This window comes from Scyliorhinus torazame, chromosome 18 (genome assembly GCF_047496885.1).
Source record: "Scyliorhinus torazame isolate Kashiwa2021f chromosome 18, sScyTor2.1, whole genome shotgun sequence".
NCBI lineage: Eukaryota > Metazoa > Chordata > Chondrichthyes > Carcharhiniformes > Scyliorhinidae > Scyliorhinus > Scyliorhinus torazame.
The window spans coordinates 149,285,448-149,311,198 of NC_092724.1; the positions used below are offsets into that span (position 1 = coordinate 149,285,448).

At 49.0% G+C, this 25,751-nt stretch overlaps 1 protein-coding gene across 1 annotated transcript in view; it reads left to right on the forward strand.

Annotated features, from left to right (window-relative positions):
• Positions 1 to 25,751, forward strand: part of LOC140395604 (dynein axonemal heavy chain 17-like) — an 896,966-nt gene that overhangs the window by 470,196 nt on the left and 401,019 nt on the right. Inside the window, exon 38 of the mRNA XM_072483576.1 lies at positions 21,170 to 21,327. Coding sequence (XP_072339677.1) covers positions 21,170 to 21,327 — 158 coding nt within the window. The remainder of the gene's footprint in view (positions 1 to 21,169; positions 21,328 to 25,751) is intronic.

Genomic DNA, 25,751 nt, shown 5'->3' on the forward strand with positions numbered 1-25,751 from the left:
ACGACTTGTCATCCAGAAGAACTAAAATTGCAAAATGATCTTTGAGTGAATGACCAGAGACACTGATATAAAAGTGCCTGTCAGGGTTACTACACAAGATGTGGCAGTTGGAATACAGGCAAGTGAACATTTAAAGTCTACTGAGAATTGGACTGAGATGGTTCATCAATTGTGCAAAAATGTTTAAGGGTTAGAAATATAAAACTCCATAGAAAGGAAGTGATTGACATGGCTCAAACAGAATTGGAAATAATTCGTTTGAGATGGGACTGGGAGAAACAACAAGATCACGAAAGTTCAAAGAGCAAACAAAGCAAGAGTACAAAACCATTTTGAGTGAACGTAAGAAGCATCTTACATCCTTGAAACAGCTAAAAGAGATTTTGACAAGAAGAAATGAGGGTGGCACAGTGGCAAGCAATGCTGCCTCACAGGGACCCGGGTTCAATTCCAGCCTTGGATGGCTGTCGATGTTGAGTTTGTACTTTCTCCCTGTGTCTGCATGGGGTTCCTCCCATTTACCTCCCACAGTCCAAAAATGTGCAGGTTAGATGAATTGGCCATGCTAAATTGCTCCTTACTGTCCAAAGATGTGAAGGTTAGGTGAGGTTATGGGGATAGGGCGGGTTAGTGGGCCTAGGTAGGGTGCTCTTTCAGATGGTCAGTGCAGACATGATGGACTGAATGGCCTCCTTCTGAACTGTAGGAATTCTATGTTTGTTTTGACTATATTAAATCGAAATGAGAATTTACCACGTGATGCACTATCAATTACGACGAGACGAGAGTAGAATGTAATCGAGGCTACTCCGCCTCCTGGGCGGAGCCAGCAGGCAGGGATCTACCACGTACCTGTAGTACAGGGGCCTTACCGAAATACCCATATATACAATATAATACAACAGTGGTGATTACCACATTCACCCCCTGTTAAAAATGAGACCATGCGGGGGTGGTGGAAAACTATATACATACAGATTGGTTTTAAAATTACAGAGAAGGTTACAAATTTAGACGATCGGGCGCCTTGATCTGTCGTTGAGAGCGCCGCAGTGCTGGTGGCGACTCAGGCGTCGGCTTGGTCTTCGGTGACTCCGGGAGCGTGTCGAAATCCTCTTCATCCCTTGGTGGGAGCAAGGGGAGGACGGATTGACCTGGAACGGGGGCTGCGGTGGGGTGCGCCGGGGGAGGGGGGGGACCCAGTTGGTGCCAGACCCCTGAGGGAGACTGTCTCTTGGCAGACGTTGGGGTACGCTACATAGGCGTACTGCGGTTTCGCATGGAGTAGTTGTACTCTCTCAACCAACGTGTCCGCCTTGTGGAGCCGCATGTGCTTGCGGAGGAGAACGGGTCCTGGAGCTGCCAGCCACGTTGGGAGAGAAACACTGGAGGTGGACTTCCTGGAGAAGGCAAAGAGACGTTCATGGGGGGTTTCGTTGGTCGCTGTGCACAGGAACGACCGAATGGAGTGAAGTGCGTCGGGAGGACCTCCTGCCAGCGGGAGGTCGGGCGATTTCTGGACCGTAGGGCCAGCTGGACGGCCCTCCAGACCATCCTATTCTCCCGCTCCACCTGCCCATTTCCCCTGGGGTCGCTGGTCGGCCTGCTCGAGGCAATGCCCCTGTTGAGCAAATACTGGCGCAGCTCCTCGCTCATAAATGAGGATCTCCGGTCGCTGTGGACGTAGGCGGGGAAACCAAACAGAGCAAAGATGGTGTTGAGGGCTTTGATGACGGTGGCAGACATCATATCGGGGCATGGGACGGCGAAGGGGAATCAGGAATACTCGTCGATCACATTAAGAAAGTAGGTGTTGCGGTCGGTGGAGGGGAGGGGCCTTTTGAAATCCACGTTGAGGCGTTCAAAGGTGCGGGAGGCCTTCACCAGGTGCGCACGGTCTGGCCGGTAGAAGTGCGATTTACACTCCGCGCAGACCTGGCAGTCTCTGGTGATAGCCCTGACTTCCTCGATGGAGTAGGGCAGATTGCGGGCCTTAATGAAGTGGTAAAAGCGGGTGACTCCCGGGTGACAGAGATCATCGTGCAGGGTCTGGAGTCGGTCCACTTGTGCGCTGGCACATGTCCCTCGGGATAGGGCGTCTGGGGGCTCGTTGAGTTTGCCAGGGCGATACTTAATCTCATAGTTATAGGTGGAGAGCTCGATTCTCCACCTCAAGATTTTATCATTTTTGATCTTACCCCGCTGTGTGTTGTGAACCATGAAGTCAACCGACAGTTGGTCAGTGAGGAGAGTGAATCTCCTGCCGGCCAGGTAATGCCTGCAATGTCGCACAGCTTCAACGATCGCTTGGGCCTCCTTTTCGACGGAGGAGTGCTGAATTTCTGAGGCATGGAGGGTGCGGGAAAAGAATGCCATGGGCCTGTCTGCCTGGTTGAGGATGGCGGCCAGAGTGACGTCTGATGCATCGCTCTCGACTTGGAAGGAGAGCGTCTCGTCGACCGCGTGCATCGCGGCCTTGGCGATGTCGGCCTTGATACGGTTGGCCTTGATACGGTTGAAGGCCTGGTGAGCCTCGGCCGTCAGTGGGAAAGCGGTGGATTGAATGAGTGGGCGGGCCTTGTCCGCATAGTTTGGGACCCACTGGGCATAATACGAAAAGAACTCCAGGCATCATTTGAGGGCCTTTGGGCAGTGGGGGAGGGGGAGTTCCATGCGATCGGGGTCGGGCCCTAGAGCTCCGTTCTGAACCACACAGCCGAGGATGGCGAATCGGTTTGTGCTGAACGCACACTTCTCCTTGTTGTAAGTTAGGTTGAGGAGTGTGGCGGTGTGGAGAAATTTGGAAAGGTTAGCGTCGTGGTCCTGCTGGTCGTGGCTGCGGATGGTGACGTTGTCCAGGTACGGGAAAGTGGCCCGTAGCCCATACCGGTCAACCATTCGGTCCATCTCCTGTTAGAAGACCGAGATTCGTTGGTTAGCGGGGTGTAGTGAGGGAGCAGTGCCTTACCGTATCGGGGTTGATGAAGCTCTCAGTGCTCCCGGAGTCCAGAAGGCAGGATATCTCGCGCCCGTCGACCTTTACCTTTGTCGAAGCAGTCGCGAGGTTGTGCGGTCGAGACTGGTCGATCGTGACCGAGGTGAGACGCGGTTGGTCGGCAGCGGTAGCAGGCGATGACCAGCCCGATGAGGTGCCCGACGGGCAGGGGTCCTGAGGCAGGTAAGATGTCGGTGCCCATGGGCCGCACGTGTCATGGGCAGGCAAGATGGCGGCGCCCTCGGGCCGCACGTGTCCTGCGGCAGGCAAAATGGCAGTGCCCATTGGTCCTGAGGCAAGCAAGATGGCAGCATCCACGGGCTACAAGTGTTGTGAGTGGAGCAAGGTGGCGGCGCCCACGGGCCGCACGTGGTCTGAGGAGAGGAAGATGGCGGCGCCCACTGGCTGCACGGGGGGGGATGCTGGGACATTAGTGGCGATTGAGCGGGCCTGGCACACTGCAGCAAAATGTCCCTTCTTGCCACAGGCCTTGCAGAGTGCGCTCCGTGCCGGGCAGCGCTGCCGGGGGTGTTTTGTTTGTCCGCAGATGTAGCACTTGGGTCCCCGGGGTTGGTTGGCTGCCGCGTGGTGCAGGCGTGGGGTTGGCTGAGGGCGGTCGCTGATGGGGTCCACGATGGGGTGGCCACTGGCGGGGTCCACGATGCACAGGGGGGTTGGCCCGTACGGTCGGGGGCATAAGCCTGTACGTTGCGTGAGCCGACAGTGAGTGAGAGCGCTAGTTTCTTCGTCGCCGTGAGGTCAAGCGGGCCCCTTCTAAGAGGCGCTGGCGGATGTAGTCAGACCCTATGCCCGTTACAAACGCGTCTCTCAGCAGGTTTGAATGTTCAGTGGCCGAAACGGCCTGGCAGTCACAGTCTCTCACCAGGGCGAGCAGGGCACACCAGAAATCTTCCACAGACTCACCGGGAAGTTGGTGCCGCGTGGATAGGAGGTGCCTGGCGTAGATCTTGTTAGTCTGCTGAGCGTAATTCTCCTTCAGTAGCACTATGGCCTCTGCGTAGGTAGGCGCGTCCTGGGCGAGGGGAAAAACGTTGGAGCTCAGCCACGTGTACAGAATCTGGAGCTTCTGTGCTTCTGAGATTGGGCCTGACGCAGACCGGATGTATGCTTCAAAGCAAGCTAGCTAATGTTTTGGCGTTGTCTGCTTGAGGATGCAGCTGCAGGCGATCCGGCTTGATGCGGAGGTACATTTCTGAAAAATCTCTGTGTAATAAATTGATGCACTATCAATTACGATGAGACGAGAGTAGAATGTAATCGAGGCTTTATTACACAGAGATATGTGGCCTCCTACAGCAGCTTATGAAATGGCTGCTGTTCGGAGAGCACACACATTTATACTCCGCCTCCTGGGATCTACCCCCGTACCTGTAGTACAGGGGCCTTACCGTAATACCCATCATATACAATATAATACAGCAGTGGTGACTACCACACCACGTGAATTTGGAAAGTGGGTATGAGAGTGGAATTATGCTTACAAATAACGAAAAACACTGTGCCTCTCTGTGGAGTTACAAATTGGAAACCAGAGGAAAAATAAACCCAAGACTTGAGTGATGATAATACTATCATGTACAGATTGTGACAATGCTGTTAAATTTATTGCCTTTATTTTTGTTAAATCATTGTAATTATCCAATATAACATGTGAAGTTGTGAAATAAGAGAAGTTTACCTGTATAAGAAATGTGCTGTGTTGTTCGATATTTGTAATGTTAGGTTTGTATGAAGTGGATGTAACACCAGTGTAAAGAAATCTTCATGGATATGAGAAGGAAATGGCACATTGTTCTGGTTACGCCATTTGAGAACTGCATGCCACAGTCAAATATCCTTTGTGTTTAGATTTGTCATGTGAGAGTACCTTCAAGAAATGGGTGTTTAAGAAATGTACCTTTAAGAAATGGGTGTTTATCAGTGAAGTCAGAGTGTGGGTGGAGCTGGGCTGTCTGTCAGCTTTTTACTTTCGTTTCAGGCTGTTTGCTGCAGGGTGTGTTTTAGTTTCGTTTTCGGAGCTGGATAGCTGCAGTCACAGCCAGAAGGGGTATTAGTCTCGGTCTCTGTAATCTAAAGACTGTAAATCGATCCTTTGGTGATTTAAAACTAATAACTGCTCTCAGTAGTGACTTTAACCTGATGTGCTTCTGTTTAAACGTTTTTTTTTAGTCTTATGGATGTTAAAAGGACAGCTTAAGGATTACTTAGTGTTGTATTCATTGGGGGTTGTATTTGAATTAATGGTTGCTAAGATGTTCACTGGATGTTTTTTTTTTTTAAATAACTTGAGTTCATAGAATAAACATTGTTTTGCTTTAAAAAATACTTTTCCATTTCTGCTGTACCACACCTGTAGAGTGGGCTGTGTGCTCCCCATACCACAATCTATTAAAAGTTGTGGGTCAGGTGAACTCCATGCTACACTTTGGGGTTCTCTAAACCCTGGCCCATAACAAATTGGGGGCTCGAGGGGGATAAAAGTTTATCTATTGGATTGGCTTAGTGAACTTAAAGACAGCGAGGGGTGAACATATTGTGGTTGCTTTTCAGGTGTGGTATTATAGTTTAAGTGGGGAGTGTAGTGTGTTGTGGACAATGGCTCTTTCAGAGGCTCTGAAGTTTTGGGGGTGGAGACAGTCACACGCAGTACATTATGGACAGAGACTAAAGGCAGACTATTAGATTTGGCAAAAACATTACAGTTAACATTACCTGACAAAATGCGAAAAGATGAGGTAATTATGGCGGTGGCTAAACATTTAAAGCTGCCTGAGATATAGTTTGACTCATTGGAAATGGCAAAAATTTAGTTACAAATTAAACAAATGGAACATGAGAAAGAATTAAAGCAGCTTGAATATGAAAGAGAGGAAAAAGAAAGAGAGAGAGTGGAAAAAGAAAGAGAAAGAGAGAGAGAGGAAAAAGAAAACAAGAGAGAAGAAAGGAGAAAAGAAAGAATAGCCCGAGCAGGTCAAAAAGAAAGTGAAAGGGAGATACAGATCAGGGAAAAAGATAAAAAGAGAGAGTTTGAACTTCAGAAAATGGCCATGAAACATGACAGTCAGTTAAAATTGCCAGACGTAAAGGGAAACATACAGTTGGATGATAGTGATGGGGATAGTGAGAAAGAGCGTCAAAGTCGAAGGCATGGTGGGGATCTATTTAAATATGTCCAAGCATTGCCAAGGTTTGATGAGAAGGAGGTTGAAGCCTTTTTCATTTCATTTGAGAAGATGGCTAAACAAATGAAATGGCCACAGGACATGTGGGTATGACTGATTCAAACAAAGCTGGTAGGTAGGGCTAGTGAAGTGTTTGCATCAGTACTGGAGGAGGTATCTGGGACGTATGAGGAGGTGAAAAAATCCATCTCAGGTGCATATGAATTCGTGCCTGAAGCCTACAGACAAAGGTTTAGAAATTTAAGGAAATAATTTGGTCAAACATTCATGGAGTTTGAAAGCCTCAAACCGAGTAATTTTGATAGGTGGATAAGGGCTTTGAAAATAGACCAAACATATGAAGCTCTCAGAGAAATTATACTTTTGGAGGAGTTTAAAAATGCAATTCCTGATGTAGTGAGAACTCATGTGGAAGAGCAGAGGGTTAAAACTGTGAGATTAGCAGCAGAAATGGCAGATGATTATGAATTAGTTCATAAATCAAAGCTTGGTTTCTGACATCAGTTTCAGCCTGTGAGGGATAGAAACTGGGGACATGAGAAATACTCAAGTGGTAAAGGTAAAGGTGATCTGATGGGAGATAATAAGGAGAGTGTACCTCAGATTAAAAAATAAATCCAGGACGGTGGAAAAGAAATGAAAAATTTCAAATGTTTTCACTGTAATAAACTAGGCCATGTAAAGTCACAGTGTTGGTGGTTGAAGAAATACACTGGGAAGGCTGATGTGGTAAAACAGGATAAGACAGTGGGGTTTGTTAAAGTGGTAAAGGAAATCCCAAGTGAAGCAAAGGAGATGTAAAAGATTGTACAGCCTAATCAAGAGGTGATTGATAAGAAGGTGCCAGATGTCTTTAAAGAATTTACTTGTGTGGGTAATGTTTACTCATGTTCATCAGGAGGAGTAGGTAAAGAAGTCACAATTTTAAGAGATATGGGAGCTAGCCAATCTTTAATGGTAAGAGATGAGGAGTTATGTAATTTGGGAAGAATGTTGCCAGAAAAGGTGGTAATATGTGGAATTCAGGGTGAGAGTAGTGTTCCATTATATAAGGTAAGATTGGAAAGTCCAGTCAAGAGTGGTGAAGTGGTAGTTGGAGTAATAGAGAAACTATCTTGTCCAGGAATATCTTGGGTAATGAAACAGCTGGATCGCAGGTGGGGGTGATGCCTAATGTAGTGGATAAGCCAGTGGAAAATCAGACAACTGAAGTGTTGAAGGACGAATATCCTGGGATTTTTCCAGATTGTGTAGTAACAAGGTTGCAAAGTCACAGGTTAAGACAAGAGGAGAAATTAAAGAGTGAAGATGAAGTTGAAGTGCAATTATCAGAAACGATTTTTGATCTTATGGTTGAAAAAGAACAAGAACAGGTGGAGGATGAGGCGGATATTTTTAGTTCAGGAGAATTGGCGGAGTTACAACAGAAAGATGTAGAAATAAATCAGATGTATCAGAAAGCATACACAGAAGAGGAATCTGCGTGTATACCAGAGTTATTACCGGAAAAGTAATGTCTTGATGAGAAAATGGAGGCCTTTACCTATGCATAGAAGTGTTTTCATGGACTTCCGGTTGCGGCTATGCGGAGCTAAGCCGCACATTCGGCGGCTCCCGCTAAAACGGACTTTTGGGCTCTCCAGAGGAGCTCCAATGGCAATTTTTTCGACGACTTCCAGTGTGGGAAGGTGAGCAAGGTCCCCCCCTTCATAGTATATGGATTGGACCAGGAGTGGAGCGGTCAAAAAAGCGTTTTTGGAGCAGCGAAAAATGCGAGGGAGAAAAAACAAGATGGCGGTGGGCAGACATCAAGCGGCATGGGTGCAGGAGCAGCAGGAATTTCTCAGGCGCTGCTTTGAGGAGCTGAAGAAAGAGGTGCTGGCGCCAATGCTGACGGCGATCGAGGGGTTAGTGGAGACCCAGAAGACCCAAGGGGCGGCGATCCAGGAGGTGCGGGAAAAAGCCTCGGAGAACGAGGATGAGATCTTGGGCCTGGTGGTGAAGATGGAGGCACACGAGGCGCTGCACAAGAGGTGGGCGGAAAGATTCGAGGACCTGGAGAACAGGTCGAGGAGGAAGAATCTTCGGATTCTGGGTCTCCCTGAAGGAGTGGAGGGGGCCGATGCCGGGGCATATGTGAGCACGATGCTCAACTCGCTGATGGGGGCGGGGGCCTCTCCGAGTCCCCTAGAGCTAGATGGGGCTCATCGGGTCCTGGCGAGGAGACCCAAGGCCAACGAGCTGCAAAGGGCGGTAGTGGTGAGGTTTCACCGTTTCGTGGATAGAGAGTGTGTCTTGAGATGGGCCAAGAAAGAGCGGAGCAGCAGGTGGGAGAATATGGAGATCCAAATCTATCAGGACTGGAGTGCGGAGGTGGCAAAGAAGAGAGCTGGTTTTAATCAGGCCAAGGCGGTGCTGCATCGGAAAGGGGTGAGGTTCGGAATGCTGCAGCCAGCGCGATTGTGGGTCACATTTAAGGATCGACACCACTACTTTGAAATGCCTGAGGAGGCTTGGACCTTTATACAAACTGAAAAGTTGGACTCAAACTGAGGGGTTGTGGTTGTGGGGGGGATGTCGGTTGTATACAGGGTTTTAACTATGCGTAGGGAATGTTCCACGGGTTGGGTGATGGATGGGGATGGGGAAAGAGATCTGATGGGGAGACTGTGAGAGAGTGTGGGCGCTGGTGCTGGAGGGAGGGGAGGCCCGGGGATGGGGGAATTGGGATAAGGCCGCAACAGGAGCGGCGCCAGAGGGGGCGGGGCCGGCTCAGGAAAGCGCGGGCTTTTTCCTGCGCGAGAGAAGGACGGAGTGGGGGGGTGGCGGAGCGCACACTGATTGCTGAGGGGGAGGGGGATTCCCACACGGGAGGGTCAATGGGACGGCGGGGGAGGCCGGGGTCAGCAGGAGTCAGCTGACTTACGGGAGTGTGATGGGGGGGAGCAAAAGAGCTAGATATGGATCTAGAGGGGGAGGGTGGGGGGGAAATAGGGTTGCTGCTGCATTGGCCGATGGGGAACTGGAAACAGAAGAGGTGGTCGGGGCGGGGGTCCCCCGTCTGGGGGACTGGAGAGTGCGGGAGGCGCGGGCACGGGACTGGCCTAGAAAAGGAGATGGCTAGTCGGCGGGGAGGGGTGGGGGGGTCAAGGCCCAATCCGGCTGATAACGTGAGAGGCCTGAATGGGCCGGTTAAGAGGGCCCGAGTGTTCGCGCACTGAAAGGGACTGAAGGCAGACGTGGTCATGCTTCAGGAGACACATTTGAAGGTGGCAGACCAGGTCAGGTTAAGAAAGGGATGGGTAGGACAGGTATTCCATTCGGGGCTGGATGCAAAGAACAGAGGGGTGGCAATACTGGTGGGGAAGCGGGTGTCGTTTGAGGCCAAGAATATTGTAGTGGACCATGGAGGTCGATACGTGATGGTGAGCGGTAGGTTGCAGGGGGCGTGGGTGGTATTGGTAAACGTATACGCCCCGAACTGGGATGATGCTGGATTTATGAAGCGCATGTTGGGGCGGATTCCGGATCTGGAGGCAGGAAGCTTGATAATGGGGGGGGATTTCAACACGGTGTTGGACCCAGCATTAGATCGCTCCAGATCCAAGACAGGGAAGAGGCCTGCTGCAGCCAAGGTGCTTAGGGGGTTTATGGACCAGATGGGGGGAGTAGATCCGTGGAGATTTGCTAGGCCCTTGGCCAGGGAATTTTCTTTTTTTTCTCATGTACACAGAGCCTACTCCCGGATAGATTTTTTTGTTTTGAGTAGGGCGCTGATCCCGAAAGTGGAGGAAACGGAGTACTCGGCCATAGCCATCTCAGACCATGCCCCGCACCGGGTGGAGCTGGAGTTAGGAGAGGAGAGGGACCAATGCCCGCTGTGGCGTCTGGATGTGGGATTACTGGCAGATGAGGAGGTGTGCAGGAGGGTGCGGGGGTGCATTGAAAGGTATTTGGAGGCCAACGACAACAGGGAGGTGCAGGTGGGGGTAGTATGGGAGGCGCTGAAGGCCTCCCATACTGGTCAGGGGAGAGTTAATCTCCATCAGGGCTCACAGGGAGAAGAGAGAGGGCAGGGAAAGGGAGAGGTTAGTGGGGGAAATCCTAAGGGTGGACAGGAGATATGCAGAGGCCCCCGAGGAGGGACTACTTAGGGAGCAGCGAAGTCTCCAGACGGAATTCGACCTGTTGACCACAGGGAAGGCAGAGGCACAGTGGAGGAAAGCACAGGGGGCGACGTACGAGTATGTGGAGAAGGCGAGCCGGATGCTGGCACATCAGCTCTGTGAGAGGATGGCAGAGAGGGAGATAGGTGGAGTCAAGGATAGCAGGGGAACTACGGTGCGGAGTGAGGTGAAAGTAAATGAGGCATTTAAGGACTTTTATGAGGAGCTGTACAGATCTCAGCCCCCAGCGGGGGAAGAGGGGATACGACGATTTCTAGATCAACTGAGGTTCCCGAGGGTGGAGGAGCAGGAGGTGGCTGGTTTGGGGGCGCCAATTGGGTTGGAGGAGCTGGTCAAAGGACTGGGGAGCATGCAGGCGGGGAAGGCCTCGGGGCCAGATGGGTTCCCGGTTGAGTTTTACAGGAAGTATGCGGACCTGTTAGCCCCGTTGCTAGTGAGGACTTTCAATGAGGCAAGGGAGGGGGGGACCCAACCCCCGACAATGTCCGGGGCGCTGATTTCTCTGATCCTGAAGCGGGACAAGGACCCACTGCAATGTGGGTCGTAGAGGCCGATTTCGCTCCTCAATGTGAATGCTAAGTTGCTGGCAAAAGTGCTGGCTACGAGAATTGATGACTGTGTCCCAGGGGTGATTCATGAGGACCAGACGGGATTTGTAAAGGGCAGGCAGCTAAACACCAATGTGTGGAGGCCCCTAAACGTGATTATGATGCCATCGGTGGAGGGAGAGGCGGAGATAGTGGCAGCTATGGACGCGGAGGCCTTTAACCGGGTGGAGTGTGAGTATCTCTGTGAAGTGTTGCGGAGGTTTGGGTTTGGGGAGGGGTTTATCAGTTGGGTTAAGCACCTTTATAGAGCCCCGGTGGCGAGTGTGGCTACGAATCGGCGGAGGTCGGAGTATTTTCGGCTGTATCGAGGGACGAGGCAGGGGTGCCCCCTGTCCCCCCTGTTGTTTGCATTAGCAATTGAGCCTTTGGCCATGGCATTAAGGGAGTCCAGGAAATGGAGGGGGGTGGATCGAGGGGCAGAGGAGCATTGGGTGTCGCTGTATGCGGACGACCTGTTGCTGTATGTGGCAGATCCAGTGGAGGGGATGGTGGAGGTCATGCGGATCCTAAGTGAGTTTGGGGACTTCTCGGGCTATAAGCTCAATGTAGGGAAAAGTGAGCTCTTTGTGGTGCATCCAGGGGACCAAGGAAGAGGGATAGACGACCTACCGTTGAGGAGGGCAGAAAGGAGCTTTCGGTACTTGGGGATCCAGGTAGCTAGGAGCTGGGGGGCCCTGCACAAACTTAATTTGACGCAGCTGGTGGGGCAGATGGAGGAGGACTTCAAAAGATGGGATGTGTTGCCACTCTCGCTAGCGGGCAGGGTACAGTCGATTAAAATGATGGTCCTCCCGAGGTTTCTTTTTGTGTTCCAGTGCCTTCCTATTATGATTACCAAGGCCTTTTTTAAGCGGGTAGGTAGGAGCATCATGTATTTTGTGTGGGCAAACAAGATACCCCATAACCCAGTAGCCCCACCCATCACGAAGGGCAATTTTGGACACTAAGGGCAATTTAACATGGACAATCTACCTAACCTTCACACCTTTGGACCGTGGGAGGAAACCGGAGCACCCGGAGGAAACCCATGCACACACGGGGAGAACGTGCAGACTCCGCACAGGCAGCGACCCAAGCCGGGAATTGAACCTGGGACCCTGGAGCTGTGAAGCAATTGTGCAAACCACTATGCTACCGTGCAGGTGGATGAAAAGTGGGCAGAAGTTCATCAAGTAGTTTTGCAGGTAGGGTATAGAAAGGGGATGTTGCGAGTTGCACATGAGGTACCAGTGGGAGGTCATTTGGGAATAAGGAAAACTCAAGCTAACATGCAGAAACATTTTTATTGGTCTGGGCTACATAAAGATGTAGTTAAATTTTGTCAATCATGTCACACATGTCAAGTGATAGGGAAACCTCAAGCAGTGATAAAACCAGCATCCTTAATACCCATTCCAGCATTTCAGGAACCTTTTACAAGGGTCCTAATTGATTGCCTAGGCCCGCTTCCTAAAACAAAAAGTGGGAATCAATATCTTTTGACTCTAATGGATGTGTCTACTAGGTTTCCAGAGGCCATTCCAGTACGTAATATTACAGCTAAAAAGATTGTGGAGGAGTTACTTAAATTCTTTACCAGATATGGACTACCCACAGAAATACAATCGGAGTAAGGATCAAATATTACAAAGAACAAAGAACAAAGAAATGTACAGCACAGGAACAGGCCCTTCGGCCCTCCAAGCCCGTGCCGACCATACTGCCCGACTAAACTACAATCTTCTACACTTCCTGGGTCCGTATCCTTCTATTCCCATCCTATTCATATATTTGTCAAGATGCCCCTTAAATGTCCCTATCGTCCCTGCCTCCACTACCTCCTCCGGTAGTGAGTTCCAGGCACCCACTACCCTCTGCGTAAAAAACTTGCCTCGTACATCTACTCTAAACTTTGCCCCTCTCACCTTAAACCTATGCCCCCTAGTAATTGACCCCTCTACCCTGGGGAAAAGCCTCTGACTATCCACTCTGTCTATGCCCCTCATAATTTTGTATACCTCTATCAGGTCGCCCCTCAACCTCCTTCGTTCCAGTGAGAACAAACCGAGTTTATTCAATCGCTCCTCATAGCTTATGCCCTCCATACCAGGCAACATTCTGGTAAATCTCTTCTGCATCCTCTCTAAAGCCTCCACATCCTTCTGGTAGTGTGGCGACCAGAATTGAACACTATACTCCAAGTGTGGCCTAACTAAGGTTCTATACAGCTGCAACATGACTTGCCAATTCTTATACTCAATGCCCCGGCCAATGAAGGCAAGCATGCCGTATGCCTTCTTGACTACCTTCTCCACCTGTGTAGCCCCTTTCAGTGATCTGTGGACCTGTACTCCTAGATCTCTTTGACTTTCAATACTCTTGAGGGTTCTACCATTCACTGTATATTCCCTACCTGCATTAGCCCTTCCAAAATGCATTACCTCACATTTGTCCAGGTTAAACTCCATCTGCCATCTCTCCGCCCAAGTCTCCAGACAATCTAAATCCTGCTGTATCCTCAGACAGTCCTCATCGCTATCCGCAATTCCACCAACCTTTGTGTCGTCTGCAAACTTACTAATCAGACCAGTTACATTTTCCTCCAAATCATTTATATATACTACAAAGAGCAAAGGTCCCAGCACTGATCCCTGTGGAACACCACTGGTCACAGCCCTCCAATTAGAAAAGCATCCCTCCATTGCTACCCTCTGCCTTCTATGGCCTAGCCAGTTCTGTATCCACCTTGCCAGTTCACCCCTGATCCCGTGTGACTTCACCTTTTGTACTAGTCTACCATGAGGGACCTTGTCAAAGGCCTTACTGAAGTCCATATAGACAACATCTACTGCCCTACCTGCATCAATCATCTTAGTGACCTCCTCGAAAAACTCTATCAAGTTAGTGAGACACGACCTCCCCTTCACAAAACCGTGCTGCCTCTCACTAATACGTCCATTTGCTTCCAAATGGGAGTAGATCCTGTCTCGAAGAATTCTCTCCAGTAATTTCCCTACCACTGAAGTAAGGCTCACCGGCCTGTAGTTCCCGGGATTATCCCTGCCACCCTTCTTAAACAGAGGAACAACATTGGCTATTCTCCAGTCCTCCGGGACATCCCCTGAAGACAGCGAGGATCCAAAGATTTCTGTCAAGGCCTCAGCAATTTCCTCTCCAGCCTCCTTCAGTATTCTGGGGTAGATCCCATCCGGCCCTGGGGACTTATCTACCTTAATATTTTTTAAGACACCCAACACCTCGTCTTTTTGGATCACAATGTGACCCAGGCTATCTACACCCCCTTCTCCAGACTCAACATCTACCAATTCCTTCTCTTTGGTGAATACTGATGCAAAGTATTCATTTAGTACCTCGCCCATTTCCTCTGGCTCCACACATAGATTCCCTTGCCTATCCTTCAGTGGGCCAACCCTTTCCCTGGCTACCCTCTTGCTTTTTATGTAAGTGTAAAAAGCCTTGGGATTTTCCTTAACCCTATTTGCCAATGACTTTTCATGACCCCTTCTAGCCCTCCTGACTCCTTGCTTAAGTTCCTTCCTACTTTCCTTATATGCCACACAGGCTTCGTCTGTTCCCAGCCTTTTAGCCCTGACAAATGCCTCCTTTTTCTTTTTGACGAGGCCTACAATATCACTCGTCATCCAAGGTTCCCGAAAATTGCCGTATTTATCTTTCTTCCTCACAGGAACATGCCTGTCCTGTATTCCTTTCAACTGACACTTGAAAGCCTCCCACATGTCAGATGTTGATTTGCCCTCAAACATCCGCCCCCAATCTATGTTCTTCAGTTCCCGCCTAATATTGTTATAATTAGCCTTCCCCCAATTTAGCACATTCATCCTCGGACCACTCTTATCCTTGTCCACCAGTACTTTAAAACTTACTGAATTGTGGTCACTGTTACCGAAATGCTCCCCTACTGAAACATCTACCACCTGGCCGGGCTCATTCCCCAATACCAGGTCCAGTACCGCCCCTTCCCTAGTTGGACTGTTTACATATTGTTTTAAGAAGCCCTCCTGGATGCTCCTTACAAACTCTGCCCCGTCTAAGCCCCTGGCACTAAGTGAGTCCCAGTCAATATTGGGGAAGTTGAAGTCTCCCATCACCACAACCCTGTTGTTTTTACTCTTTTCCAAAATCTGTCTACCTATCTGCTCCTCTATCTCCCGCTGGCTGTTGGGAGGCCTGTAGTATACCCCCAACATTGTGACTGCACCCTTCTTATTCCTGATCTCTACCCATATAGCCTCACTGCCCTCTGAGGTGTCCTCTCGCTGTATAGCTGTGATACTCTCCTGAACAAGTAGCGCAACTCCGCCTCCCCTTTTACATCCCCCTCTATCCCGCCTGAAACATCTAAATCCTGGAACGTTTAGCTGCCAATCCTGCCCTTCCCTCAACCAGGTCTCTGTAATGGCAACAACATCATAGTTCCAAGTATTAATCCAAGCTCTAAGTTCATCTGCCTTACCCGTAATGCTCCTTGCATTAAAACATATGCACTTCAGGCCACCAGACCCGCTGTGTTCAGCAACTTCTCCCAGTCTGCTCTGCCTCAGAGCCACACTGTCCCTATTCCCTAGTTCTCCCTCAATGCTCTCACCTTCTGACCTATTGCTCCCGTGCCCACCCCCCTGCCATACTAGTTTAAACCCTCCCGTGTGACACTAGCAAACCTCGCGGCCAGGATATTTATGCCTCTCCGGTTTAGATGCAACCCGTCCATCTTATACAGGTCACACCTGCCCCGGAAGAGCTCCCAGTGGTCCAGATAACAGAAACCCTCCCTCCTACACCAGCTGTTTAGCCACGTGTTTGTCTGCTCTATCTTCCTATTTCTAGCCTCACTGGCACGTGGCACAGGGAGCAATCCCGAGATTACAACCCTCGAGGTCCTGTCTTTTAACTTTCTGCCTAGCTCCCTGAACTCCTGCTGCAGGACCTCATGCCCCTTCCTGCCTATGTCGTTAGTACCAATATGTACAACGACCTCTGCCTGTTTGCCCTCCCCCTTCAGGATTCCCTCTACCTGTTCGGAGACATCCTGGACCCTGGCACCAGGGAGGCAACATACCATCCTGGAGTCTCTTTCACGTCCACAGAAGCGCCTATCTGTGCCCCTGACTATAGAGTCCCCTATAACTATTACTCTTCTGCGCTTTGACCCTCCCTTCTGAACATCAGAGCCAGCCGTGGTGCCACTGCTCTGGCTGCTGCTGTTTTCCCCTGATAGGCTATCCCCCCCGACAGTATCCAAAGGGGTATATCTGTTTGAGAGGGGGACAACCACAGGGGATTCCTGCACTGACTGCCTGCCCTTTCTGGTGGTCACCCATTTCTCTGCCTGCACCTTGGGTGTGACCACACTTACATAACTGCGATCTATGACGCTTTCCGCCACCTGCATGCTCCTAAGTGCATCCAATTGCTGCTCCAACCGAACCATGCGGTCTGTGAGGAGCTGCAGTTGGGTGCACTTTCTGCAGATGAAGCCATCTGGGACGCTGGAAGCCTCCCGGACCTGCCACATCTCACAGTCAGAGCACAGCACCCCTCTAACTGACATTGCGTCAATTAATTAAAATTAAAATTTGTCTTTTTTTTTTTTTATAAATACTTTTTTTTTTAAATTACAAAGTTACTGTCAACTATCTGTTTCATAGCACTAGATTTCTAATAGAAATGCGATAGCTAACTATAATATTCTCCGATCTCTGGCTTAGATATCCTCTAAATTATAATTAAGTTATTATGTTTAATTAGTTCCCAAATACTCAAAAAAATTTAGTTTAGAATCCCAACCAGCCACTCAGGTCACAGCTTTTCTGTGAAAAAAAAGGTATAAAAGTAAAAATCACTTGCTTACCTTCTGAGATGTTCTCAGGTTCTCTCGCTGACAGAGACTGCTCCTCCACCTCCAATCCTTGACCTGCACAATGCTAATAATATAATAATATAATATGGCACTTACCTTACACCAATGGGTCTTATTATTAGGTTAGAGGAGGAGGGTGGGTGGGAGACACTACACGTGTAGTGTCTCGGGTTTCCTCTCCACCAGAATTTATTGGTTGGGGGGGGGGGGGGGGGAACTTGCCAGAGGTCGAACTTCCGGTTCCCGCCGAAATCCAAAGGGCTGCTCCTGTAAAGGTAAGGTTTTTAAACACACTACTCACCTCCCAGAAGGCCCCTGCGCACCGCTGCCGCCGAAATCCAAAGGGCTGCTCCTGTAAAGGTAAGGTTTTTAAACACACTACTCACCTCCCAGAAGGCCCCTGCGCACCGCTGCCGCCGAAATCCAAAGGGCTGCTCCTGTAAAGGTAAGGTTTTTAAACACACTACTCACCTCCCAGAAGGCCCCTGCGCACCGCTGCCGCCGAAATCCAAAGGGCTGCTCCTGTAAAGGTAAGGTTTTTAAACACACTACTCACCTCCCAGAAGGCCCCTGCGCACCGCTGCCGCCGAAATCCAAAGGGCTGCTCCTGTAAAGGTAAGTGGTTTTAAACTCACTACTCACCTCCAAGAAGGCCCCTGCGCACCGCTGCCGCCGAAATCCAAAGGGCTGCTCCTGTAAAGGTAAGGTTTTTAAACACACTACTCACCTCCCAGAAGGCCCCTGCGCACCGCTGCCGCCGAAATCCAAAGGGCTGCTCCTGTAACCTCAAGGTTATTCAAAGAAGTTATGGATAGCTTAGGAATAAAACAATTTAAATCAACTGCGTACTATCCAGAATCGCAGGGAGCGTTAGAACGGTGGCATCAGACATTAAAGACAATGTTGAGGGCTTATTGTCACGATTATCCAGAGGATTGGGATAAAGGAATTCCATTCGTACTGTTTGCAATTAGGGATGCAGCTAATGAATCAACCAAATTTAGTCCTTCTGAACTAATTTTTGGTCATGAGGTACGGTGACCACTTAAATTGATTCAGGAAAAATTGGTGAGTGCGAAATCGGAACTTACATTATTGGATTACATGTCAAATTTTAGGGAACGATTAAATAGAGCAGGTGAATTGGCTAGGTAACATTTAAAAGTTGCACGAAATGTGATGAAACGGGTAGCGGACAAGAAATCCAAAGTTCTTAGTTTTGCCAGTGGAGAGAATGTTTTAGTATTGTTACCAGTGGTAACAAGAGCAATGCCGAGGCGTAGAGAATGTGGGCAGCACGGTAGCATTGTGGATAGCACAATTGTTTTACAGCTCCAGGGTCCCAGGTTCGATTCCGGCTTGGGTCACTGTCTGTGCGGAGTCTGCACATCCTCCCCGTGTCTGCGTGGGTTTCCTCAGGGTGCTCCAGTTTCCTCCCACAGTCCAAAGATGTGCAGGTTAGGTAGATTGCCCTTAGTGTTCAAAATTGCCCTTAGTGTTGGGTGGGGTTACTGGCTTATGGGGATAGGGTGGAGGTGTTGACCTTGGGTAGGGTGCTCTTTCCAAGAGCCGGTGCAGACTCGATGGGCTGAATGGCCTCCTTCTGCACTGTAAATTCTATGATAATCAATGACAATCTATGAGAAATAGATGGATCGTGCAGAGACCTTCGTGTTCAAAGAGACTGTCAATCGAGAAGGATTTCAGTTGGAGGAAGAAGAACAAAAAAAAATGGACTATATCATTATACCTGTTTGCGTGTGTTGTTTTTTTGAAACGAAAAAGTATATTTACTGTGTGCATTTCTTAAAGGATAGTGAAAAGGTGAAAAATGAAACCATCTTGAAGTTGATGGTTTTTTTTTTCCTTGGCGGAGGTGTCATGTGAGAGTACCTTTAAGAAATGGGTGTTTAAGAAATGTACCTTTAAGAAATGGGTGTTTATCAGTGAAGTCAGAGTGTGGGTGGAGCTGGGCTGTCTGTCAGCTTTTTTACTTTCATTTTAGGCTGTTTGCTGCAGGGTGTGTTTTAGTTTCGTTTTCAGAGCTGGATAGCTGCAGTCACAGCCAGAAGGGGTGTTAGTCTCTCTCTCTGTAATCTAAAGACTGTAAATCGATCCTTTGGTGATTTAAAACTAATAACTGCTCTCAGCAGTGACTTTAACCTGATTTTCTTCTGTTTAAAAAATTTTTTTAGTCTTATGGATGTTAAAAGGACAGCTTAAGGATTTCTTTGTGTGGTATTCTTTGGGGGTTGTATTTGAATTAATGGTTGCTAAGATGTTCACTGTATGTTTTAAAAAGGTTAACTTGAGTTCATAGTATAAACATTGTTTTGCTTGACAAAATACTTTTCCATTTCTGCTACACCACACCTGTAGAGTGGGCCGTGTGCACCCCATACCACAATCTATTAAAAGTTGTGGGTCAGGTGAACTCCATGCTACACTTTGGTGTTCTGTAAACCCTGGCCCATAACAGATTTGTTTTCCTAATTTTACTCCTGAAAATTCACGCTATAATTTTTAGATTATGCCTCTTGCGCCAACTGAGGCTGCTGTTGTAAAGAGAAGTCACCTCAATGGCTGAGACTCCCTCAGAGGTAAACCGGTTCGGGGACGCAGGCAGGCCTTAGTGTTCAATAGGTGGGTAGATTGGAGGAAGGGGATGTCATGAGGCACAAGCCTATTATCATTGCCACAGGGCTGGCTCTTGCTGCCACTTTGGCATGGAGTGCTTAATAAGGAGAGATGCCCTCAAAACCTGCTGGGAGGTACAATGGGGGGGATTCTCCGACCCCATGCCGGGTCGGAGAATCACCGGGGGGGGGGGGGGTGAGGCGCGATCTACGCGACGCCGTCCCGACGCCGGTCTGCCAATTCTCCGGTGACCAGAAAATCAGCGCCATTGGCGCTGGCGCGGCGCCGGTCGGGGGACGCTCAACGCAGCCACCCCCGGCGATTCTCCCACCGCGATGGGCCGAGTGCCTGTCGAGTTAGGCCGAGTCCCGCCGGCGCCGTTCGCATATGGTCCTACCCAGCGGGACTTCGGCATTCATGTTGCGGGGGCGGCCTGGTGGGGAGAAGGGCGGATACGACCCCGAGGGGGGCCTCCACAGATGACTGGAGCCGACCGATCAGTGGGCGGGCTTGTCTGGTGGGGGCCTATGTTCCTCCGCGCCGGGCCCCTGTCCCTCTCCATCATGTTGCGTCAGGACCGGAGCGGAGAAGGCAACCCACGCGCATGCGCGAACTCGCGCCGGCTGGAGCAAGCATGCTCAAACTCGTGCCGGCTGTAGTGCGCATGCGCGGACCCGCGGCGCCCGTTATGACACCCGGATTGGCAGCTGGAGCAGCGTGAGGCTCTCCAGTGCAGTGCTGCCCTGTGCGGCGCAGAATCATTGCTCCTAGGGGCCTGTTGACGCCGTCGTACAATGCTCCTGCATTTACGACGCCGTCAACACTCAGCCCCAGGATCAGACAATCCCGCCCAATGTGTCCATGTAGCTGGAACAGGCTCTTAAGTTTCTCATGTTGGATTGGATTTGTCTGTCAAATTTCCCACTACTGGAAAAATGACATGGCGGTGGGAAGGCTTTGAACTTGCACTCACACCACCTCCCCTTCCCCATCCACTCCTGCTGCCCTCGCACCCCCTTTCTCCCTGACATCTTCCTGTACCATTTTGGTTGCCCTCCCACTTTCCAGGCCATCCAAAAGGCCTTGTAAAATTCCAGTCCTAGTTTGTGTAATCTCACCTTCTAATTTAACCATTGCATTGCAATCCTTTTTGGACCTGCAAGTAGGCCACAGGAAGAGCTTAATGAAGCTTCCGTCTGCTTTATATGGGATCTTTCGGTACCGGTGCAGAAAATAAAGTTGTCTTAAATTCAGTAATAATTTGGTGTCATTTATTATTACGACATTTCTACGATATTTTCATTGAAATATGGAGCTCAGGGGCACAAACATCTTTGATTGATGCAAATAAAAAGATGGCTGAATAAATTATAAAATGTTTAAAATGGAAACTAGCATTTCAGGTCATTAACATTTCATCAAGATCATCAAAACATAGAACATAGAACATAGAAACATTTTAGGCTGATGACCTTGATGAAATGTAAACCGTGTTTCTCTGCACAGATGCTGCCTGGTGAGCATTTCCAGCATTTCCCATTTCAAATTTCCAGTTTCTACAGTATTTTGCTTTTGCGTTAAAACAAAAGGTGTTCTTTTGAAAGTTGATACAACTTTAGAAATGTAATGGTTTTAATTATATTCTATCAATATTATTGCAGGTGAAATGTATTCAAGATGCAATACGTGACAAGAAACTTACATTTAATTTTCTGGGAGAAATTATTGTTCTCATCTCGACTGTTGGCATTTTCATTACAATGAATCCAGGTTATGCAGGACGTACAGAACTGCCAGAAAATCTGAAGGCATTATTCCGGTAATGTAACCGATTATTTAAACATAGAAACATAGAAAATATGAGCAAGAGTAAACCATTCAGTCCTTCGAGCCTGCTGAACCATTCATTATGATTATGGCTGATCATGTAACTCAGTAATCTGTTCCCGTTTTCTCCCCATATCCTTTGATCCCTTTAGCCCTAAGTCGTGAGCACAGCCCAGACCATCACACAAACCCGCCTCCTATCCATTGACTCTGTCTACAGCTCCCGCTGCCTTGGGAAAGCGGGCAGCATAATCAAAGACTCCTCCCACCCGGGTTTTTCTCTCGTCTAACCTCTTCCATTGGACAGGAGATACAAAATTCTGAGATCACACACGAACAGATTCAAAACCAGCTTCATGCCCGCTGTTACCGGACTCCTGATTGACCCTCGTATCGACGGAATTGATCTCCCCAGCAATCTTCTCTACTGAGTAGCACTACACTCTGTATGCTTCATCCGATGTCTATGTCTATATATTTACTTTGTGTATTTATCATGTGTCCTTTGTTTTCCATGTATGGAACGATCTGTCGGGACTGTACGTTTCACTGTACCTCAATACACATCACAATGAATTCAAATCCAAATCCAAGAGCTATATCTAATTCCTTCTTGTGTTTATATGTTTTGTTTATACGCTGTACATTTAAAATATATATATTATACTCCCTTCAATATTATAGCTGTTATGGCAGTTCCAGTATTATATTTTCTGTCATCCCTATGGGTGATACTTTAAAAAAATATTTTTATTGAAGATTTTCCATTCATAACAAATTTATAACAAACAACAGAAAGGACAGATATTACACATATAATATAGCAAAAACCCAACCAACCATATAAATCCCATCCAAAAGAAAAACACCCTCTCCCCACCAATAAATGAACCCCCCTCCAATAGCTGACAGTGACTAACTTTTCAAAGAAGGAAATTAATGGCTGCCATCTCAGGTATGACCCATTAACTGACCTGCCGCAGTGTACTTGATCTAGTCCGGATGAAAAAATTCCACAAGGTCACTCACCGAGGCATTGGGCAGAGCAGAAGACCTCCATCCCAGCAGGACTCAACTCCGGGCTATATACGAGGCAAAGGTGAGGACAGCCACCTTCACCCATGTCTGCAACCCTGGCGACACCCCAAAAATGGCCACCAAAGGACAAGGCTCCAAATGAATGTCAAGAATTGCTGGTATGGTGTCAAAGACAGAGAGCCAAAAACTTACCGGCTTGGTACACGACCAGGACATATGGGTGTGATTTGCCGGTCCTCTTAAACGTAGCTCACACTTGTCTTCCTCCTTCAGAAACAAACCACTCATCCGAGCCTTTGTTAGATGAGACCTATGCATCACCTTCAGCTGGACCAGACTGAGCTGTACATAGGAGGACGTGGAGTTTACTCTGTGAAGGGCCTCCATAGAACCATAGAATTCCTACTGTGCAGAAGGAGGACATTGGGCCCATCAAGTATGCACCACCCTCTGAAAGTGCACCCTTCTTTGTCCCACTCCCCCCACCCTATCCCCATAGCCCCTCCTAAGTAACACATTTTGGACACTAAGAGACATTTAGCATGTGGACATCTTTGGCTTAAAAAGTTCTTCTGGATGCGATGTAAGAATTCCGCTTCCTCTAAACCTTTCACACTGAGACTACCCCAATTAATATTGGGAAAGTTGAAATCCCCCACTATCACCACCCTAGTACTTTTCGCTTCTCTGAAATTTGTCTACATATTTGCTCTTCTGTCTCTCTCTGTCCATCATCTATACTTTGTGCACATGGCCTTTAGATGAGCCACCAGATGATCCTTTTTATCTCCTGCTTCAGCTGCAGCATTTGCTGCTGTATTCCTGATGACTCCAGGGACTTATCTTTGTAGCCATCTGGGTTGGCCACTTCCAGAACACAAAATGGACGTTCACAGAGAATGTAGGGAAATGTGGACAATACTAGACAACAAGCAGGCACAGAGCCTGAATGTATATTTGGGAAGCAGTCAGCAGACGGAATCGAAACTCAGGGTCGATTAACATATTGATGGCCCATCTCCGAGGAACAAAGGACTAACACTCAGGTAGCCAATACTGTCGCAGACATCCTAGTACCCCAACCGAAAGACACATACAAGGCAAGGCCAACGGCCACCTAAGACACGCCCAGCCATCAGGGCACCCACCCCTTCATTGGTTAATATCACTAACAATGATCGAGAAGCTGCCTAATTAATTGGGACCAAGTTTAAGGCCCGCCTAAAAGCACGCGAAGCCCCTCCAAGTATAAGAAGGAACCCCCACGAGAGATTCGCTCTCTTGGATTCGGCTCTCTAGCGGAGAGACCCATCCACCAGCATCACCAGAAGCAAGTAAGTTCAAGGTCAATGCTCGCTACCAGACGGACGACCTTAGCTGTACTCATGTTACCTCTTCGAACCCAACAGCCTCAGATCCGAACAACGGCCATTGTTCCTCTAACTAAGTGGGGACCCGAAGTTAAGTATAGGTGTTAGTGATAGAGATAGTTTAGTTTGTAGTATTATCGTGCATGAGTAGATCTCACTGTGTGTAAATAAATAGCATTGACTTTGAACTAACTAACTGGTGTATTGGCTCTTTGATCGGTATTCGGGTTGAACCTTGTGGCGGTATCAAGAGATACCTGGCGACTCTGAAAGTATACATATAATTAGGATTAAGAAAGGCGACCATATTGGCTGCCATATTTATAACCACATAAATATAGCAACATCATCAGCTTGGGACTGAGCACGGACTGATCTCCCAGTTTGCAACTGTCACTGGCCTGGGCTGTTGCTTTGCAAAAATATACTTTATTCATAAAATATCTGGAAGAACATTACAGACATTTTAAAATGGCCATTACAAAAGGTGCATGGCATTTGAGTTGTCGACATAGATCACGTTGCTCTTTCGGGTGCTTTAGTACAATTGTGATGCATCTAATATTTGCCACAAATATTCAATGTGTACATTTGGCATTGTCATACAGATGGAAGGATTCTATACAATTGCCCTCACCTCAGTGCACTATGGCTGTAAGGTCTTGGCAGCGACCTTTCCCCATTGCGCCTCTGGCTGCTGCCCCAAGCTTTCGTACATCCTTCAGCATGTAGTCCTGGGCTTTGGAATGTGCCAGCCTGTAAAACTTGGTTGCGGGCATCACTTTTCACTGGATTCTCCCAAATGGAGCCCAAGTGTTCGCGCCGTCGTGTTTCACGACGGCGCAAACCGGGCCCGGGTATGACCTATTCTGTCCCCCACAGGGGGCCAGCACGGCGCTGGAGCGGTTCACGCCGCTCCAGCCTCCTTTCCCGGTGCCAAATGGGCGCAGCGCCAACCCGCGTATGCGCAGTTGGGCCCCGCCAACCTGCGCATGCATGGGGGACTTCTTTAGCGCGCCGACCCCAACTCAACATGGCGTCGGTATTCAGGAGCCAGCCGTGCAGGGAAGTAGGTGGGGGAGAGGCCGGCCCGCCGATCGGTGGGCCCCGATCGTTGCCCAGACCCCATCGGAGGCCCCCCCCCCCCCACGTGCCCCTCCCCCCCCCCCAACAGGCCACCCCCCGACCATTCGTGCAGAGCTCCCACCGCCAGCGACCAGGGGTGAACGGCGCCGGCAGGACTCTGGCGTATCCGCGCAGCCGCTCGGCCCATTCGGGCCGAAGAATTGGCAGCCCCACTGATTCCAGCGGCCGGCGCTGCGCCAAACGCACCGGCGTAATTGGCGCCGATTCTCCGCACCTCGGAGAATCGCACGCCGGCGTCGTGGCGCGGTTGCGGCGATTCTCCGGCCTGGTGCGGGGCTCGGAGAATCGCCCCCATTAACTTTCAGACAGACAAAAGAGTGTCTTTCATCGAATTGATCATCCACCAGCAGCAGCTGATGTTTGTCTCAGTATGCATCCCTGGGAACAGCCCCTAGAGCATGGAGTCCTGCATCACGGAGCTGATCAGGATGAACAAAGATAGATTGAATCCCGAGATGAAGGATTTGCCTTATGAAGCGAGATTGAGCAGTTAGGCCTATACTCTTTTGAGGTTACAAGAATTTTTTGGGAGAATCGGGCCCCTTATTTCACTCACTATTGAAATCAAGCTAAAATAATTGAAGGTCATGTGACATGTGGCTGACTTTTATATAATTTTGCCATGATGTAGCCAAAAGCTCCCTACCTCTCCACCTACACAGGCTAGTCACAACAAAATTCTATTGGTCTCCAATGCTGCCTCCTCTGCACTTGTCAGTAGCAAGCTATTTTCCCTTTCGATACTCTTCCTCTTCCTGGTATTTGGTGCTCTCTTCTACTGCAAGGAGCGAAAGAAGAGATGCATGAGTGCATGTAATGGTACATGCTCATTAAATGGATAGAGGTCATGGTGAGGGTGATT